This window comes from Astatotilapia calliptera, chromosome 10 (assembly GCF_900246225.1).
Source record: "Astatotilapia calliptera chromosome 10, fAstCal1.2, whole genome shotgun sequence".
NCBI lineage: Eukaryota > Metazoa > Chordata > Actinopteri > Cichliformes > Cichlidae > Astatotilapia > Astatotilapia calliptera.
In genome coordinates this window covers 32802803-32824446 of record NC_039311.1, presented here as the reverse complement: position 1 = coordinate 32824446, position 21644 = coordinate 32802803, and the positions used below count along the sequence as shown (strand labels likewise).

Here is a 21644-nt window from a genome sequence, read left to right as displayed (position 1 = left end):
AGTCTGTTGGCATCTGCAACCCTCAGCCTGCTCCCCCAGCATGCAACAGCATAGAGGATCGCACTGGCCACCACAGACTCATAGAAAATCCTCAGCATTTTCTGGCAGATGTTGAAGGACCTCAGTCGCCTCAGAAAATAGAGACGACTCTGGCCCTTCCTGTAAAGTGCTGTGGTGTTTTTAACCCAGTCCAGTTTATTATCTATGTGTACTCTGAGGTACAGCGGTTTGCAAAAGTATTCGGCCTCCTTGAACTTTCCCACATTTTGTCTCATTACAGCCACAAACATGAATCAATGTTATTGGAATTCCAGGTGAAAGACCAACACAAAGTGGTGCACACGTGAGAAGTGGAACAAAAGTCAGACTTGATTCCAAACATTTTTTACAAATAAATAACTGCAAAGTGTATGTACAGTCATCCACAATGTCAACACTGACCCCCTGGATTGAAACAGGGGTCAAGTGTTTCCTGGTCTTCCTGAAGTCCACGATCAGTTCCTTGGTCTTTGCCACGTTGAGCTGCAGATGATTCTGCTCACACCACGTGACAAAGGAGTCGACCACAGCCCGGTACTCTGTCTCATCATCCCTGCTGATGCATCCAACCACCGCAGAGTCATCAGAAAACTTCTGAAGATGGCAGGTCTCTGTGCAGTGGCTGAAGTCTGTGGTGTAGAGGGTGAAGAGGAAGGGGGAGAGGACAGTCCCCTGTGGTGCCCCTGTGTTGCTGATCACCTTGTCAGACACACACTGTGGGAGACGTACATATTGTGGTCTTCCTGTCAGGTAATCAACAATCCAGGACACCAGAGAAGCATCCACCTGCATCGCTGCTAACTTATCACCCAGGAGGGTCGGCCTGATGGTGTTGAAAGCACTGGAAAAGTCAAAAACATGACCCTCACAGTGCTCGCCGGCTGGTCCAGATGGGTGTAGACACGATTGAGCAGGTAGATGATGGCGTCCTCAGTTCCGAGACGAGGCTGATAAGCGAACTGAAGGGGATCCAGATGTGGTCTTACTATGGGTCGCAGCTGGTCCACGATGAGCCTTTCCAGGGTCTTCGTGATGTGGGACGTCAGTGCCACGGGCCTGTAATCCTGGGGGCCACTGGGACGAGGCGTCTTTGGTACAGGGACGAGGGACGATATCTTCCACAGCACTGTGACCCTTAATATTTTTGTACTCCACCTCCTGTCTCCAGTCAAATATTTTGTATAAATTCTATTTGTTTATGCCACTGTGGAAGCCAGTTTTGAGACAATTTTACAAGAGGCTCACGAAGATACTCATCATAAATACAACCTTAATGATTACATGTAAAATATTCAGGCTGCTTATTGTCATCGTTATGATTAAAACTTTTTGTTTGGGGGCATTTTCCACTCTCCTGTTGTTTTTTCAAGTTGATGTCTATTTGTTATACCAGAAAGATTTCTCGGTGGGTCTTCTACTTGCAGATAACCTGGGCAAACGGTGAAGCTCTGTTGTTTGAAATTTCCCACACAGCAGTTTTATGTGAGAGATGTATTGTTGTATTATTAATGAATAATTAATCTGTTGTCTCTTTGTTATGCACCTTTTACTGTTACTTGCTGCTGATTGCTATTACGGCAGGTTGTTCTTGATTTGTAATAATGTCTATAATAGTTTTCACACTATATCAATTTTCAAAACACAGAGTGACAAATTGCTTTCAATAAAAACACACATTTAAAAAGTATATATTTACCAGATATAAAAACTGATAGTTGAAAGTACAGTCTTTCGGGTCTTTTCCTAATGACATGCTGACATAATGTCACTGTGGCCACGGGCCGATAGCTAGATCGGACTCGATTGCAGATAACCACAACAGAGACGGCTCAACGTTTTGCAGTGTTTATTATTTAGTCAACAAGTGAATATGAGGCAGGGTGTCGCTAATGATGTAACCGTGTGACAGTGGAGGTGAACGGGGGTCTAGCAGGTTTCGACGGGAACGGAGCGGTTGCGTTGGTGACCGGCGTGAACCTCGCTTTGAGGGAGAGGCAGCGATAGTCCAGGGGAGTAGTGGAGAGGCTGGCAGACCTGAGTTCCGCTGTGTCCAAGGTGGTCAGTGAGGCTGGAGAGCAGGCAGGTGAGGGTCCTTGTATTATTCCTGAATATGAAGATGATCCACGGAGAGCTGAGGTTGAGGGTGATAGCAAAGAAGGTCCAGGGAATCTGAAGCGCATGAAACCAAAGTTAACAAGGAAAAAGTGGCACGAGCGTAAAAAGCCGTAGAGTCAATACCAACGAGAGGTCGTTGATGAACTGTAGGTGAAGGAGAGTCTGAGGGGTCCTTAAATCCTCAACCTGTTTGCCCCGAATCAGTCTCAGGTGTGCAGGACTGCAGCAGGGATGATGACTCCGCCCTGGGGTGGAGACCAAGGAACTCAGGTGCCTGATGGAATTTTCCAGTCGAGTCTCCAGATCCTGACACATACATGCAATTGTTGTTAACTATGGTCAAAAAAATATTTGCGCAGTATTTGAAAATGACATGAAAACTGATTTTCTGCAGTTGATTTAAACAAAACCACAAATCTGATGAGATTAATGTGGCTGCTTCACACTCGGCTGCGAACCGTTCCAGTGCGAGCTGGAGGCCCTCCCCCGATGAAGCCAACAGAACCACATCATCCGCAAAAATCAGAGATGAGATTCTGAGGCCACCAAAGCGAAAGCCCTCCGGCACTTGGCTGCGCCTACAAATCCTGTCCATAAAAATTATGAACAGAACCGGAGACAAAGGGCAGCCCTGGCGGAGCCCATCACCCACCGGGAACGAGTCCAACTTATTGCCGGCAATGCGAACCAAGCTCTTGCAACGGTTGTATAGGGATCGAATGGCCAGTAGCAATGGGCCAGATACCCCATACTCCCGCAACACCTCCCACAGGACACCCCGAGGGACACGGTCGAATGCCTTCTCCAAGTCCACAAAACACATGTAGACTGTTTGGGCAAACTCCCATGCACCCTCAAGTATCCTCGAGAGGATAAAGAGCTGGTCCAGTGTTCCACGATCAGGACGAAAACCGCGTTGTTCTTCCTGTATCCGAGGTTCGACTAGCGGACGAACTCTCCTTTCCAGCACCCTGGCATAGACTTTCCCAGGGAGGCTGAGGAGTGTGATCCCCCTGTAGTTGGAACACACCCTCCGGTCCCCCTTCTTAAATATAAATATCAATGACAAAGTGAAGTGACCAGTGCAGATTAAACAGAGTACTTGTGAAGCTGCAGGGTAGCTTCTGAGTGCTGTGTTGTGTGTGTTTAAGTGTTGTGGTTGAGGTGTCGTATGGCTTGGTGGTAAAAACTAAGAACAGTGGTAAGGTGGTAAGAACTGAAAATAAAATAAACAAATAATAATAACAAAGTACAATCAAATGGACCAAGGCTGTGATGATCCACTTGCCAAAGTAAATCTGTTGGGCATCTTCCTTGGCCTTCAGACAGAAATTCTGATGGCTAAAGAACCAAACGGGATGGGCAAAAACAAAGAAGGATGTTTACATTGCTCATTAGTGATCAGTGTCATGTGACACTGCAACTGAGTGTCACATGACACTGTAAGGTTGCGAGGACAGAACTAATAAATTGTATGCAATGTCAGGCCAACTCTGTAGAAGAGCTCTGCCAACAGTGGGCAAACACAGATCCTGACCTGATGACTGCCAGTAGAAGGAACAGTAAAATCTTTTTGTGGGACTGGGATTTTTATCAACCACCAGGCTTTTGTGAGATATTTTAATGTTTTTTTCTCCTTTATGAATACAGCAATTATTGGGATTCTGTGCTACATTGACGTCAACAGATTTGTTTTACATGTCATAAATTTTCTGCAATGTCAAATGTATCTCAGTCTTACACTAACATGTCTTTTGAAGTGCAGTATCAGGACCTACTGAGGGTAATTATTGTTTCCACTCTGTCAACAGTTCCATCTTTTACTTTTCTCTTCCTTAATGGGACCATGTTGTTCACACTGAGGAGTAAGCCAGTGTTTCGTGACACTCCCCGTTACATTCTTCTGTATAACCTCCTTTTTGCAGACACTGTGCAGCTGGCACAGAGTCAAGTTCTTTTCCTGCTCTCTATTTTTAGAGTAAAATTGCCGTATCCTGTATGTGTATGTCTCAGCTTGTTGGCCAATCTCACCACTGGGATCTCCCCTCTCACCCTTTCGGTGATGCCTCTGGAGAGATATGTAGCTGTGTGCTACCCACTGAGGTATCCTACCATCATCACCATCAGAAACACAGGGGCTGCTATCGTTGTGATTTGGATTATCAGTTCACTAAATAATCTCACTCGAGTCATCTTTTTTTTCCCATTTGAAGTGTTGAAAAACCTGCAGATCAAAGACAGTTGTTCTAAAATAGCTCTGTTACTCGGGACAAGGTCTGATCAATATGACACCGCTTTCACATGTTTAGTGTTTGTATCAGCTGGTGTGGCAGTCGTTTTTTCTTATATCGGTGTGATATTAGCTGCCAGGTTGGCCTCTGCAAACAAAGCTTTAGCACGTAAAGCTCGAAACACTCTACTGCTGAATATGATGCAGCTGTGCCTGAGTCTCTCCTCTACTATTTATAACCCTTTGCTCGCTGCCCTTTCAAGAACCATAACAATGACAATATTTTTATGGGTTCAGAATGTATTTTATTTGTGCTTTATTATCTTACCCAGATGCCTGAGTTCTCTAGTCTATGGGCTAAGAGATCAGACCATCAGACCTGTCCTCATGTCCCACCTATGCTGTCATCAGAAACGAAGTCAGTAACTTGCAATATTTCACCTGGAATCTGAAATGGTTTAATAAAAGTAAGCCTCAGATTATCTGCTGGGTTTCTGCAAGATGTATACTTCTCATATTAAACTGATCCAGACTTATTTTCAAATATAAAATTTCAGCTTTTCGCCAAACTCTTCCTTGTTCTTGATCCTGCTGCTGATCGGAAAATTAAAGTCATTGCCGAAGTAAACTGTCACATACCTCGACTTTGACTCACACCAATGACTAACCTTTTTTTTTTCAGAATTAGTGTTTCCATCATACCACCGGGCCTAATATAGACATTTGCTATATATAGACAGTTTTCACCTCCATAACACCATCATGCTTAACAAGCATGATTTAAACACTTGCCATTTTCATGAAGGACATCATCAGGTGTCACTCCCGTCATGTGTTGTGTCACTCTTTCCAACCAACGCAGAGCGATACTGAGGCTACAAATATATCTACACTCCACACTCCCAGTTCAACAGTCACTTATATTTTTCCACTCAGCTAATCATTCCCCTTGGCCAACCCGTACTCCAGAGGTGTGAGATGCACATTCTGCCTAATCACATTTTCATATATAAAGCTGGAGGAGAAATCATAGAACCGTTAGAAACCAATTTGAATTTGTGTGTACACCTTCAAATTCAAGATATGAATCATATCTATATTTTATCATCTGAGAAGAAATCTCCTTCATCAAAGAAGTGAAAACACAAGGAAGAGAGGGTGCATGACTGGCACCTGGATAAAATCTCATCCTATACTGCGTTACCTCAACCCTGATCTTCTGAAGTCATCGCATGACAAGGTGGAATTCAGAGGTCAAATCCAAGCTAACATTGTGCCAGCTAATGTTATGCACCCCCAAAAAGTTCATTTAAAAAAATCACACTTTCCCTCTGCAAACAGATGGATTACGTTCTCACATCGAATGGGAGTCCATTCACCAAGTGTCTGTAGCGCCTCTACTCAGGACCAGTACACTCTCACTTCAAATAGAGACCCTAGACATCTTACTAGGTTCAGGAGGAGGTTTTGTTTTGGAGACTCACAAAAGGAGTTGGCTTGGAAGTGAATAACTGGGACCTTTATTGCCTCAGTACCATTTATATACATATACAACACAATAGAGATTGACAGACCACGTGACTTTCGCGCACTGCATGCCGGTAACTCGTGGCAAAACAATCCAAGCGCCGCATCAAATGCACGCATTTGCAGCACCGCAAGAAGTTCATTGTCGGTTCCAATACCTTCTCGGTTTTTCTTTGTTCCACGAAATAGGAATGTACAAAATGAAGGAGAACAATGCCGGACTGTACAAAGACAGTGAAAGGGTTAGACCCGTACGAGCACACAGAGTGGACAAAGGACGTCAGTGTGCTGCCCAACTTTCACCACGCTCAGATTTATAATCATACGGTTCTTGGAGTGAGCGCATACACTCATGAAGTTTTTAGTAACTTCAGGTCACTGCAACAAGCCCAGGTACAGTTTACCGACGGATGGGTGCAGGACCTTGAAATGCACCGTGTAGAACACAAGACCATCGTACGAACAAAGATAAGTTTACCAGTCTCACAAATCGTCGTCATAAATACACATTCCTTAACCGTTTATTAATATAACCTTTGAGCTCAACGGTAATTAATTAGTAGTGGAAATAATTTCTGGTTCGCATTACAGAAATATAGCAGTGACAATAATACTGTATGTTGTAATTGTACAGGGCAATTAGTGATACAAAAATCTGTCATATATCCTGTGAATAAAAGTATATGTTTTTGTCTATGTACCATGGTAATAACAGAAGAAAAATGTAATATTGTACCAGGACAATCTGAATATTTACTGTACATTCTGTCCTCACAAACACGTTTTTCTGCACTGACTGTTTCAGGTAAATCACTCAGCCTCAGCCAGAAGCCTCTTCAGCCCTGGGTTATTCTGCAATCAAATGGGGACTTTGAAAGTGCACATTGCACATGCATGGCAGGTGTGGCAGAGAAGTGTGTGCATGTGGCGGCTCTCCTTTACAAAGTTGACACAACTGTGCGCCTACGAGGGAATATCACACCAACAGATGTCCACACTTACTGGATAATGCCCTCCAACATCAACAGAGTGCAAGGAGTACCTGGACACACAATTGACTACACCACAAGTGCAGCAAGAAAAAGGGCACTTGACCAATCCTTTAGTGCTGGACAAAGTGACTATTCTCCAAACGCCAAAATCCGGACTCGCACTGGTGGCAGTTCGCTACAAGTGCGTACACTGGCCAATTTAAAGCCTCTCACAGATCTAATGCATGAAAACCGGTCAGGCCTATGCACCATTATGGAGGACTTCTGCCACCAATATGCTGACCCTGTCCAGCCTCGTGTCCTCCCCAAATCACTGCTACGCATCTATGACCCACAGATGAAGGGCTGTCAGCTATCTGTCCTTCTGTAGCACTGCGATCGTCTGAAGCACAGTGTTGTTGTCTCAAAGGCCGAGGCAGAGGCACTGGAAGAGAAAACCAGGGAGCAGCACAAATGTGATCTTTGGCACACAGCACGAGCAGGAAGAATAACTGCATCAAACATACATGCAGTTGTGTCCACCTCCATTGCCACTCCTGCATTGTCAACTGTCAAGAAAGTGTGCTACCCACAAAAACTTTCACATCAGCTCTCCGACCATGAACCGCAACAATTCAAGTGGGGAAGAGACAGTGAAAACACAACACGAGAGTGGTACACCTCACAGAGAAAGGTGCGGCATAAAGAACTTAAAGTGGATAAGTGTGGTTTCATAATCAACCCCTCATTCCCAGAATTGGGTGCCACCCCTGATGCCCTCGTAAAATGTGAATGTTGTGGTAAAGGATGTGTGGAAATCAAGTGCCCGTATAAACACCGCAACAACAACCTCCTGCAGGCCTGTGAAGATGGCAGGTTTTGTCTGAGGTTAACAGATGGAAGGGTGGAGTTGAAACAGACACACATCTACTACAAGCAGGTCCAAACCCAGATCTTTGTTACAAAGTCACACTTTTGTGACTTTGTTGTGTGGACAACAGAAGCTTGTGTTATTACACGTGTGATGCCAGATGTAGACTTGTGGGCTAAAATGCTGCCTGTCGCTCAGGATTTCTTCTACAAAGTTGTGATGCCTGAGCTCTTGGCCAATCACTACACTGATCCAGAACCCAGTGTTTCACAAGGGCCACATTCCATGGATGTTACCTTGACAAAAAAAAAAAAGAAACGAAAGAAAAAAGCTTGCATAGAAAACTAACCAGACAGTATTTCAATTACACCCGTTCAGAGACAACTCTTATATTGAAGGACTTTATTGTGATTTCATGTTTAGTGTCACTTTAAGGTGGACCCATCTTCCTGTACTCTGCACTCTATGGTTTGTGTTACCTGTTGTTCTGTCACTCACAGTGAATTATAAGATGTTTACATTGCTATAAATGTCTGTCACAACAGTCATACTTTGTTGTAAAGATTTGCCGATTTGCACCACTGCACTTTACAGCTGTGCTGTTAATTATCTCTTTATGTCCAGAATGGGCCGACGCAATCTCTTTCTTTTCAGTTTGTACTGATATACAGTGTCAGAACCAATACAAATAAAGTAAGTGTTGCACAAGTCTTTCATCAGGACTGTCTTTATTTATAACTGACAACAGTGTTACATGTTACTATTGAAGCTTACAGGACAAAGGCAAAATAGTATACCGTTGTGCATTATTTGCTGATTTGTATAAAAAAAACAGCTGCACAACAAAACACATTACAAAACAAAACACACCTTAGAGAACACATTTTACAGTCCTGCAGATCTTCATCCTCGTGCTGTGGAGTTATCTGCTGTGGTTGGATCTCAGCTGTAGTTTCCGTAGTGACAGGTGCTGAAAAACACACATGCATACAGACAAAGACAAGATCATTTTATGATCAAAGGAGCATAGCGCGATGATTTCTGTTCAGCGCCATATAAGGCGTATTAACTACTACAAAACACTTACCTTTGTGGAAATGCTTGGAGCAGACTAACATGTGAGGTGGAGTGTTTTCAAACGTTAGGTTAGGTCTTCGGATAGCAGCAATCCAGGCCATCCGTCGCCTCTTCTTGACTTCGGAGACATGGCTTGGACAATTTCTGCTCCACACCGGAATCCGATAAAAACCAATCGCTTTACCCGTCGGCTTCACGTGGCTGTTGCTCGCCCGGCTTGTGCAGTTAATAATACAACAGCTTCTTGCCATTTTTGGTTTCTTTTTATCGCTGTGTAACTGATTTCAATTGAAAGCCTGTGTGCGCTAGTAGCTCTTGCCACGAGTTCACACAATCCTTTGCGGTTTTCCCCTTGAATGACGTCACATTTTCAATCTCTATAACCCAAATGGCACACTAATAGTGCATTTTAAAGGTGAATACAGGTAAAACAAAACAAAATAAAGACATTTAAATGGAAGATTTATACTGAACAGTATCAGAGCTCTTTGGAATGAATGAAACAGATTAAAGTGTTCCTGTTGTGAAGTCTGAATTGTCCTTTCAAGTCGTTGAAAACCCAAACAGGTGTACTGTAGGGGAATTGTCAGTGTGCAAACCCTATTATCCGGGTAGGAAAAGTAGTGCATAGGGCTTATCTGAAATCCAGGGTTGCTCGAATCAGTTTCTCAGGCAAATCCCACAATCCGATCGCATGGCTGGCCACACCATTTCACGATCATCCAGGATCTCATTTGGGCTGTTCTCGCCGTCAGTGGTTCTCCAGAATCCTTCTAGTATTCAAAAAAACCAATCTACACAAACAGTGCAGAACAATCAATTTCTTTTCCCATTTTGTGTTCTTAACATGAGCTCATTAACTTCTTTTCCAAATGCATTAATCACAAATGGCATTCCCTTTAGCTTTACCAAGTTACACGAGTTACAGTAACTTGGGGAGGAGGTCAGCGCCCTGACCCACTGGTGTCAAGACAACCATCTCACCCTCAACGTCGCAAAGACAAAGGAGTTGATAGTGGACTTCCGGGGGTGCAGAGAAGTACACACCCCCATCACCATCAACGGCGCTGCTGTGGAGAGAGTGAGCAGCTTCCGGTTCCTTGGCGTACACCTGGCTGAGGATCTTACGTGGTCAGTACACACAAACAAAACAGTGAAGAAGGCGCAGCAGCGCCTCTTCTTTCTCAGGAGACTGAAAAGATTCGGCATGAGCCCCCGCATCCTCAGGACCTTCTATCACTGTGCCATTGAGAGCATCCTCACTGGATGCATCACCACCTGGTATGGCAACAGCACCGCCTACAACTGCAAAGCTCTCCAGCGAGTAGTGCGGTGCTCTGAACGGATAATTGGAGGTGAGCTTCCCTCCCTCCAAGACATCTACAGGAAGCGCTGCCTGAGGAAAGCGGGGAGGATCATCAAGGACTCCAGTCACCCCAGCCATAAACTGTTCAGACTGCTTCCATCAGGAAGGAGGTTCTGCAGCATCCGGTCCCGTACCAGCAGACTGAGAGACAGCTTCTTCCATCAGGCCATCAGACTGCTGAACACGTCATAGACACCTCAGCTTCACTACTGGAACTTCAACACTATGCACTCCATACTGTACAGTAATGCCACTTGTTTTGCACATATTCAACTCTGTATATTTTATATATTTTATTATTATTATTATTATTTTTTTACTATTTAATTTGTAAAAATGTGTATACACACACACACACACACGTAGGAAAATATTTAGTATACACATCCAGAAATGCATACACTATTATATATTGTACATATATTTATTAGTTTCAGGTTGGCCATTCTTGTATTTTGCTCGTTTGTGTTGTTGTGTTTGCACATCTCTGTTGCTTGTGGGGCTCGCACACAAGAATTTCACTCGCATGTGCTGTGCCAGTGTGCCTGCACATGTGATGTGACAATAAAAGTGATTTGATTTGATTTGATTGTTTGTACCAGTATCAACAATTTTATCAAAATTATATCACAACAAAGAACATCAGCAGCTTAAACAGTAATGTAAACAGTCATAGCAATGAAAGCGACATTCATCCTTAAGGCTTACAAGCAAATGTAACTTAATTCAGTGCAAATACTATTAAACTTGAAATATGCTCATATCTATTAAGACATAACCATTCTAATATAAACAGAGCTATTGCTTCTACTTGAATACCTCCCCGATCGGAATATGGCTTCAGCGGGGTGGGGTGGCTAACAGCTATTAGCAGCTAGCATCGCATCTAGCATCGGCATCGTTTAGCTCAAAGCATTCAACACTTATAACACACTGTAAAGAACAACAGGAGAAGTGAAACAACACGCCAGATTCTCATAGCTCCCGATTGGTTTTTGTTCAAAGGTTTCTGAGCTGAATCAGCTAGTGAAATACATTATCTAACTTAACAGGTAGCTTACATTACATTAGGTACATTATATAATTTACTGTGTTCAGTATACGTCACTACAATGTGATTTCGGAAATATATAAATATATAAATATACGGACAACAGGCTCTTCAATCTGTTGTCGTCAATAAGCAACGTTTAGGGAGCTCTACAGTAATCAATGAGAGGACCCTGCACGTCACTTCTCGACGCGAGGGGGGTACCCTGCGCGTCGATAAGTGATGCAGAGGGAGCCTGACCATGCGTCACACGAGATGGGAGTGAGAACGTGTTGGTGTGGCACTGAGAGGCCATGTTCACATGTGGAGAGACTGTGTGAACCAATCAGTCAGTGTGATAAATTCGATTACATCATCTGTTACTGGCCTGCTAACCATGCTGACAAATAACTGTGTCACATGACTCTGTGTTGTAAAGGAAATGATATATATGACATTCAAATGCAGGCAAAGCTGGCAGACCAGCCCTCCATAGGACCAAGCACAGACTAAAGCCTGATAATTACCTGCACAGGTAAACAACTGGAGTTTTAAACCAGAATTTATAAGAATAGAAACTTATTGCATTATTCTTGTCTAATGATATCAATGTTTCTTTTGATATGTCTGATATATCTCAGACCAACATCTCTGTTGGACTGCATGACCTAGAAAGAGGTTTGCTCTCCTCCCTGACTACATTACCATGCTGTGTTTTCTTCTGCATTAATGTGATCATGTTGTTCACCTTGAGGAGTAAATCAGTGTTTCGTGAAACCTGCCGTTACATTCTCCTGTATAACCTCGTTCTTGCAGACACGCTACAGATGGCAGTGAGCCAGATACTATACATGATGTTTTTTTGTAGAATAACGTTACCTTATCCTGTCTGTGGTATTCTTGTCATGTTTGCTAATCTCACCAATGAAATCTCTCCTCTCACTCTGGTGCTGATGTCTCTGGAGCGATATGTAGCTGTGTGTTACCCACTCAGGCACGCTACTATCATCACCATCAGAAACACAGAGGTGTCCATTATTACGATTTGGATCTTTTGTTCACTGAATATTCTCATTCGAGTTCTGCTGCTGTTAGAATTTCCATTTGAAGAGCTGCAGCGTCTGCAGTTGAAAAGATATGTTTGTAATACATTTCTCATGTTTCTCACACCTGTATCTCATGAGTATGACAAAGCTTACACTTGCTTTCTGTTTGTGTCAGCTTTTGTTGGAGTCACTTGCTCCTATGTAGGTGTTATGTTGGCAGCTAGATCGGCCTCCACAGACAAAGCTTCAGCCGGGAAGGCTCGTAACACCCTGCTGCTACATCTGGTGCAGCTCGGCTTCAGCCTCTCTTCAACTGTGAACAATGCATTACTTTTACTCACCTCAAAAACAGTTTCAAATAGAGTGTCTCTGCTCATACAGAATGCTCTTTACGTCCTTCTTTTTATTCTCCCCAGATGTCTGAGTGCACTTATTTATGGTCTCAGAGACCAGACCATCAGACCCATCCTTGTTTATAATCTATGTTGTCAACTGAAACTTTTAGCTGTCACGGCGGGGGCTAAGATTTACCCTTAGAGTACATTTGGAAAGAAGCAATGAATGTTTCTGTCACACTGTCTACTAAGTGATTATCCTAAATTAACTAGAAGCTTCTCCTCCTGTTTTTTTCCTTTTAAGAATAACATGTTGTTTTTTACAGTCGTTTTTTAGAATCCAGCGATACAAGCCTGTCCTTGTTATAATTTTCATAATCCTCCATTAGTTGCAGTCAGAATGGATGGCTGGTGATCTATCTATTTCTTTCCACTTATCCAGCTCAGGGTTCAGGGGCCTGTAACCTTTCCCAGCTTTGGTGCGATATGAGGCAGAGTACACCCTCAACAGATCATCAGTCTATCGCAGGACGAACAGAAACCTAATATGTATGTCTTTGGACTGTGGGAAGTGGGATTCAAACCGGGATCTTCTTGCTCTGAGGAAGCAGTGCTAACCCTGTCAGTCACAATAATTTGAAAAGTTATATAATTTACATTCACTGAGGAGGCTGTTTGGTTACAGTGAAGGCAGGATTTGTTTTGCTTTATTTCTGTTTAATCAAATTAAATTTTTAGAACAGGTCTGTGTAAGTGTGACGTCGTGGTTTCATGGTTGTTACTAACTCTCTTATTTACAGTTCTGCAGCTCTTACTGATTAAATATGTTGCTATCAAACAATATTCTGAGGCTCACAACTGTAATAACACAACACAGCTTGTATAAAATATATTATAGTACATGATAAAAAAAACTATCAAAGTAAAGTAAAAATACTAGTCTCCATCCATTAATCTTCTTCTGCATATCCTGATTAATCAACCAAAGACCCAAGAAGACTTTGCCTCCACCCCAGCTGTAAAACTCAGAAACAGTCTTATTTGTTATCATCTATCGTCCACCCGGGCCTCACACAGAGTTTTTGTCTTAGTTAGACCCTACAATAATACATACAGAGAAAAACCCAACAATCATATGACCCCCTATGAGCAGCACTTTGGCGACAGTGGGAAGGAAAAACTCCCTTTTAACAGGAAGAAACCTCCAGCAGAACCAGGCTCAGGGAGGGGCGGGGCCATCTGCTGTGATTGGTTGGGGTGAGAGAAGGAAGACAGGATAAAGACATGCTGTGGAAGAGAGACAGAGGTTAATAACAGATATGATTCAATGCAGAGAGGTCTGTTAATAAATAGTGAGTGAGAAAGGTGACTGGAAAGGAAAAACTCAATGCATCATGGGAATCCCCGGCAGCCTACGTCTATTGCAGCATAACTAAGGGAGGATTCAGGGTCACCTGGTCCAGCCCTAACTCTATGCTTTAGCAAAAAGGAAAGTTTGAAGCCTAATCTTAAAAGTAGAGATAGTGTCTGTCTCCTGAATCCAAACTGGAAGCTGGTTCCACAGAAGAGGGGCCTGAAAACTGAAGGCTCTGCCTCCCATTCTACTTTTAAATACTCTAGGAACAACAAGTAGGCCTGCAGAGCGAGAGCGAAGTGCTCTAATAGGGTGATATGGTACTACAAGGTCATTAAGATAAGATGGAGCCTAAGGGTACCTCTTTCACCATCTTACAATGCTGTGATTGCAGCTATTCCCCAACCCTCTGTGAATGGTACTCGTGGCCACTGATCAGTGGTTGTTGATCAATAGGCACAAGAGTTTGCATATTAATGATCAAGGATCTGACCTCCCAGCCCATTGTTCCTTCAGTGGTGCGAGTTTCAGTAATTATGTAAATGTAATGCTTATAAGACTGGGGAAACCTGCAGTCAGCTGAGACTGAAGAAGTCACTTGGATGAATGACGGAAAGTTTCTCCCACTGAAAACAACCAGATGAACAGAATCAACTTTTGTGAATGAAGCTGATACTTTAGTTTAGTACATACAAATACACATACATTAAAAAGTATAGTGAACATTTACCCAACATTTTGGGTCCTATGGGCCCATCAGTACAGGTGGGAATATGACAGGTGGTGCTATGTGAACTGGAAAATCAGCTCTGACCGCCACTCCTCTGATGGAGAGGAAGCTTGGGCAACACTTGGACTAGGGCATAATTAACTGGAATTTTAATTTAATTTATTTGAAAGAACAATTTAGTTATATTTACCAACAAATACTTAAAAGTATGTACACTAAAATAAGAGGGCAACATGTCAGGTTGCTATAGAAAACAAAGAAACAATGTAAGTAATTTTAACTACTATGCAATTTCATGATAAATTTGCAGAAAAATGAACAAGATTTCACCATATTACAGTGTAAATACAATTCGGGGTTCAGCATTCTAACGGGCCACAGCCTATGCAGTGTGTATCAGAATGTGCAGTACCGTTATTAAAGCCTCATCCCTTCAGTATCCCAGGTGTCTCTGCTAATTTCTGTCTGCCTCATGTTGGGATTTAAATATATGATCTGAATGCTTATTTGCTGATTAGATTGTTCTAGGAGAGGCCCAACTCTGAGTACAGTCTGTGCCAAAAAGTACTGACAGGAAACTACATGCTTTTGCAGAGAAAATAGGACCTGCAGCCAGAAAGTGAAACTAGATGAAAGTGACCCGGATTCTTTTGCGGCTGAGGGGTCTAATTCGGAGCTTAAGGTACGATCTGATATGAGGCGGACAACAGACCGGTCTAAAAGATTTAAAGGTAAGCACAAGCCTGTTCAAAATTTGTGCATATTGGATGAATTCTAAATTATTTGTCCGCTGAGTTGATGATCGTGACCGTCAAATTGGCTCAGAAGTGGGGGAACTAAATTATAAAATCCTTTAAGTAGATTTCAGGTGACATGTCCATGATAATTTTTGGTAATTTGGGATAAATAAAAGTAAAGTTTGGGGATATTTGACAAAATTTATTGTGATTAATCCTGGGGAGTATTTTAAGTTGATGTGTTGTGCTTGTTGAAGGTGACGTCAGCGAAGAAAAGAGATATTAGGTTAGGATATTTGGTTTAGGGATTTATCCCTGTATTGATCAGCGGAGTTAGACTCAGGCACCAGATAATTCAGCTGTGGAATCCCCACAGTGGTGCTTTTAAATGATAAACGTAAGTAGGCCCTTTGACCAGGAAAAGCTAATTATATCTGTTGTTAGTAAACAGTAGTTTTTGAGGGAGTCAGTTAATTAGATTAACTAATAGAATTAGTTAAAGAGGGGGTCTATTAGGAAATAAAATATATAATCTGAATGCTGATTAGTGTGTTTTATGAGAGGCCCAGACTTCAGTGTAAAACTAGGTTGCAGGCTGACAGGAAATTACATGCTTTTGCAGCTAGAAAGTGAAACCAACTCGGCTGTTGGATTGAAACTTAAAGTGTGGTGTGACGTAGAGAGCAAGAATATAAACACCTAGGCTTCCGTTTGTGCTTCAGACCTGGGGTTGTGTGTTTTGTGTTCAGGTCTCCATATTCCGGAATATGTAAATTAAAGATCATTTTTAAAGTAAAAGACCACTCTTGAGCCGTGTCTTTCTTGGTCCTAAAGAAGCCAAAAGAACCGGAATTTAACACTACATCCAGAGGTGATGAGCCAGATGCACGAAGGGCCAGTGGGCAGACATTTTGGTGTCGAAAGGACTGTGGCCAGACAAGAACCCGATTCTATTGGTATCACATGAGGGAAGACGTCGGACTCTGGTGCCGTACTTGTACAAGCTGTCAGTCCAGAGCCCGACCCCAGAAGACACCACAAGCTCAGATGGGAACTGTCTGGGTCGAAGCCCAAAATGAGTGCATTGCACTGGACATTATGGGACCACTGAATGAGACGGAGCGCAGAAACCGATATGTGCTTGAGATACAAGACTACTTTACAAAGTAGACTTAAGCCTTTCCTATCCCAGGTGAACGGGCTGCGACTGTCGCTGAGGTCTTTGATTCTCAGTGGGTGTGCTGCTATGGGATACCTCAAGCACTGCACAGTGACCAGGGACGCAATTTCGAATTCGAGTTCCAGGGGGTGTGCAGTTTGTTTGGTATAGACAAGACTCACACAACGCCATTCCGACCCCAGTCAGATGGCCAGGTTGAATGTTTCAATGCCACTCTCCCAAAAGATCCTGGCCTCCACAGCAGAACGTTGCCATTGGGACTGGGACCTGATGATCCCGTACGCTGTTATGGCCTACAGGGCGACCAAGCACAGTGCTACAGGTTTCACCCCAAACTTCATGATGTTCGGCCAAGAACTGAATGAGCCAGTGGACCTTTTCGCAGCTTTACCTCCCGATCCAGACAACCAACCCTCAGCTCTAGAGTATGTGCAACAGATGCACAAGCGGCTAGAGCTGGGCCACCTCATCACCAGGGAAGCCTTGCTTGAGTCAGTCACGCACGCAAAGAGACAATATGACAATAAATGTTGCCACACACATTACAAGATTGGAGATCCTGTGTCGTATCTCATCAAAGGAACACGTCACCTCAAGAACAATGTCAAAAGGTTTCTTCCATCGTATGAAGGACCATTCATTGTCCTGGGGCATTTGGATGACCTAGTTTATCGGATCCTGAGGTCTAAAGAACCCAAGGTCTAAAGTGAAAGTTGTCCACCATGACGACCTAGAGCATTATCGCTGCCGTGAGCCCCTGGACAATACCTGGGTCCTGGATCAAGCTCATCATTGGTCACCTACGGCGGTCCCACCGCCAACTTTAGAGGATCACCCAGCAGACCGTGATCTGGGTCTGCACAGTCTGCTCTCCACTGCAGCTGGCAATGGCCCCAGCTTCTCTCAGCCATCTATCTCAGTTGCAGCCGATCCCGCTCCGGTTGTGCTTGTCCCATTGTCCCCTTTCCATGTAGACCATGAGAATGGTGAGGGTGCGGTGGCTGAGCCAGGCCTTCTGGGCCAGCAGTTTCAACGACCAACTTGTCGGCGCAGAGCACCAGACCGGTATGGTGTGTGGGTCACTTAGCTCGATTTATCTACTATGGACAATTCCAAGTAGGACTGAAGATTCAGTTCGAGTTTTAAATCATTTCATTCTCCTACAGTCTTAGCTACAATGGTTTAAGAGGGCTGTATCTTTTTTTAATTGTTTGAGTGTTGATATAAGAAAAAAAAAGTAACTGAAAAACCTAAGGGGCTATCTACATGCACTTGTCCATAAGTTAGTTATTCCCGGTCACCATGTAATAGTTACAATTGTGTAATTTCTTTCCTACTTTACGGCACTTGAAATGCTTTATTTTGTACATGTATGTACACCGTAGTTGAGCTAATGTTTTCTTTGTCACTGGTGCACTAGTTAAAACTATGCCCACCTTATATGCAGTAATGGCTAACACATTTATCTCCCCTTGTGTCTCCCGACCACGGTCACGAGACCAACGGTGAGGAATGGTTAACAATGGGGTGGCTGTAGTTTAGGAGGTCGAGCAGGTCATTGGTGTTACGACCCCTGTCTGCTCCAGTCTGCATGTCAGATATCCTTAAGCAAGATGCTAACGCCAAGTGTCTCTCTGATGCATCCATCAGAATGTGAATGTTAGATAGAAAGCGTGGAAAAGGTGCTTGTATGAAGAATCAGTCCATTTACCAAAGAGAAAGCCTTCTTCAGACAAAACCGGCTTCAGTTCATTGTTGGCTCTGGAGGTGTCACAGATTCATGCACCGTCTCTGTGGAACGGAGTACAACTGCTGCATGCAATCTGCTTAGCCACCAGCAGATGGCGCTACTTCTCCATCGATTCCTTAAACACAGACTTATCTTCTCTCATTGAGCAGGTTGTGCTGCTGATTTGTTTCCCGGGCTGCTTGAACCTCTGGTCACCTCGTCAGTGTCTCCCTAGCAAAACAAGAATAAAAACAAAAACTAATCAAAAACCAAGATATCTGAAGCTCTGTGGTGAGAAACCCTGTGTTTCAAGTTAGAGTTCCTTACGTGGTGTGCATCAGAGAAGAGGATGACCTAAAGACTGTGTCTAACACTCCTCTTAAGCATTTTTAGCACCTTGTTGGTGACACCTCTGCTCTGTTTCTGGCTTTTGTTAATAAAATCATCAGAAAGTTCCTGAAACCACTCCAATGTTGGATAACACCTCCCACCCACTCCATGACATGCTGGTCAGTCACAGGAGTCACAGTGAGAGACTGAGATTACGGAAAAGCACCACTGAACGACACAGGAAATCATTCCTGCCTGTGGCTCCCTGTACAATGCATCCACTTATATATATATATATATATATATATATATATATATATTGTACTATTCTTAGTTAGCGTATTGTCTGTCTTGTCTTAATGTTGGTTTATGTTGGTTTATAATGGAGCACTGTAACAAAAAATAATTTCCCCCAGGGATCAATAAAGTATTCTGATTCTGATTCATCTTTGTCCACCTCAGTCACATCCTGATTTCCCTCCAGATCCTCTCTGATCACGAGCAGCATGAGTACTCCAGCCTACATTGGCTACAGCTGCACTCACTGCTAATTTACCTCTGTTGTTCCAAAGCAGGGGGTCTCAAACAAAAATTAGCTGTGGGCTCTGCTGGCACTGTTATCTCATGCGAGGGCCACTTTAGTGTTCAAGCAGTAGGAAAAACAAACAAACAAGAAAACACCCACAAATATTTCAGAAAATGTAGTGTTTTTTATAAAATTTCAAATATTGTATAACATGAAAAAATCTGAACTCAATTTTTTTTCCTCCGTCTTAACTGAAGCCTTTCATTGAACTACCAAATAAACACACGGGCCATCTCTGTCTGTCCACACACGTGGCAGCACTTCTGCTATGGGGATCAGACTCTGCTTTCAGTCTGTGTAAGTATCAGGAGCAACGAGCGACCACGGCGTGGTGCCCTGGGAAAACAGAGCAGCTCCGACTTCCTGCTGGGATCAGGAATTCACACCAGACTTCAGAGCTGCCTGGTTCTCGATTCTGGATTTTTGAGAGTGTGGTGTTTGATTGTTATGATATCCATAAGCATTTATGGTCCAGCTTCTTAAATGCTTCTATTAAAATGTCCATCTCAGTCCAAGTCGACTGTATTAACTGACTCTGACGGAGCCTTTTCCTCTCTGACTGCAGCAGCTGTTACCTCCTCCTCACTCTGCTCTCACTGAGGTCTCTGGAGTGTGTTACTGAGGCGTGCCACCACCATCGGTATGGTTTGGTTCTTCAGATGAACAAATACGTCTGTTTCTCTCATACATCCTTACATTCGGTGTGTCTGCTGGTATTGTGTTAGACAGGCCGGCCTCCACAGACACAGCTTTGGCCCTGAATCCTCGTAACACACTGCTGAGCTTCAGCCTTTCTTCAACTGTGAACCGTTTTTTACCTCAAAAACAGTTTCAAGAAGAGTGTCTGTGCTGGTGCAGAAGGCTTCTACGTGTCTTATCGTTCTTTGCAGAGCTCTGAGCAGCCTTATCTATGAGCTCGGAGACCAGAACATCAGACTCATCCTGAAGGCTGAGTGAAGGCTGAGGTCTGCCCTCAGGACATCAGGCCGATAGATACTTCTTGTTGTTGCTGTTACGTTTAAGAACAGTGTGCCCAGCTGTAGTTTTTCATGTCCAAATCCACAAACTGGTAGACAGTGCAGCTGTGTTTCTCCTGTTTCCGTGTCCACCTGCAGTCAGCCTGGTTTAATATGAACTTCGCTGTAGATTTTATCGAGACATGCAAAATAAAAACAAATCATTTCAAAACATTTCTGCACTAAGATAAGATAAGATGACCTTTATTAGTCCCACAGGTGGGTAATTTGTTTTGTTACAGCAAAAGTGTCATGGTCCTGGGTCATTTTGGCCCAGCGTTTTGTGTTTCCTTGAAGTTCATTTTTGTGCCTTGTGTTTATTCTGATTTTGTATTAGTTTAGGGTTGAACCTGTAGTTTGGTGTATATTCAGCCCTACCTGTGTCTGTCCTTGGTGCTCTGTTCATGTCCCCGTGTTGTGTTGCAAATTAGTCTGTGTGTTTCCCGCTTTACTTCGAAGGCTCATGTTCTGGATTTCCTGTTCTATTCTGAAGGTCTGTTGTCATTGTGTTCAGCTTGTGTCCTCCGGTCCTCATGTGTATTAGGTTCAGCTGTTCTTCCCTCCTGTGTGTGATTACCTGATTACCTTGTGTGTGTATATTTAGTGGGTGTCGGTCTGTGTTCGTTGTCGGCTCGTCTGCGTTCTATGGTGTTCCTGTCTCTGCGTCTCTCTGCCCCGCACCCCTTTTGTCTCAGGTTTGTCACTTAGTTTCTCCCAGTTTAGGTTTCCGTTTGTCATTACTCATGCTTCGTTGCCTGTGTTTTTTTTTGCCACTGCCACCTCTGTAAATAAACGTCACTCGAATCATCAGTTTGCTGCATTTTGGGTCCTCCTTTTCCTCCACACCACACGGCTCACTCCGCCAGCCGTGACAAAAAGTGCAAAGTTATGTAGCAGAAATTAGAAAACACTGGAATGCAATAAAATAAAATAAAATACTATATAAAATAGAAATACAAATGCTATATACCACTGAGTAAGAAAATACAAAAGTACAACTTCGTCAGGAGAAGAATTGTACAAGAATTGCACATATAGCAGTCTTATTGGCTTTTAAACCCAAAACACACTCTGCCAAAAATCGGTCCACCCCAAGGATCGGGTCCCCTGACACAAACAAATCATATTAATGATCAAGGAGCTGACCTCACTGCGCATTGTTCATTCAGTGGTGCTGGTTTCACTCATTATGCAAATGTCTTGTTTATAAGGTTGGAAACCTGCAGTCAGCTGAGACTGTAGAAGTCGACTGATGATGATGAAACGTTTCTCCCACTGAAAATGTCTAGATCAGGGGTCCCCAATCCCAGTCCACGGGGGCCGGTGTCCCTGCAGGTTTTAGGTGTGTCCTTGATTCATCACAGCTGATTTAAAA

At 43.3% G+C, this 21644-nt stretch overlaps 2 protein-coding genes across 2 annotated transcripts; both read left to right on the top strand.

Annotated features, from left to right (window-relative positions):
• The first annotated feature begins 3871 nt into the window (after positions 1–3871).
• On the top strand, positions 3872–4810 carry LOC113030181 (odorant receptor 131-2-like). Its single transcript, XM_026181353.1, has one exon. The coding sequence runs from the start codon at positions 3872–3874 to the stop codon at positions 4808–4810; it is 939 nt and encodes a 312-aa protein (XP_026037138.1).
• Positions 4811–11849: 7039 nt separating this feature from the next.
• LOC113030587 (odorant receptor 131-2-like) lies at positions 11850–12809 on the top strand. Its single transcript, XM_026182177.1, has one exon. It carries the CDS (start codon positions 11850–11852, stop codon positions 12807–12809), a length of 960 nt encoding a protein of 319 aa, XP_026037962.1.
• The last annotated feature ends 8835 nt before the right edge of the window (positions 12810–21644 follow it).

Coding starts and splice junctions, on each gene's coding strand:
- LOC113030181 (XM_026181353.1), top strand. CDS start 3,872: ATGTCAAATGTATCTCAGTCTTACACTAACATGTCTTTTGAAGTGCAG.
- LOC113030587 (XM_026182177.1), top strand. CDS start 11,850: ATGTCTGATATATCTCAGACCAACATCTCTGTTGGACTGCATGACCTA.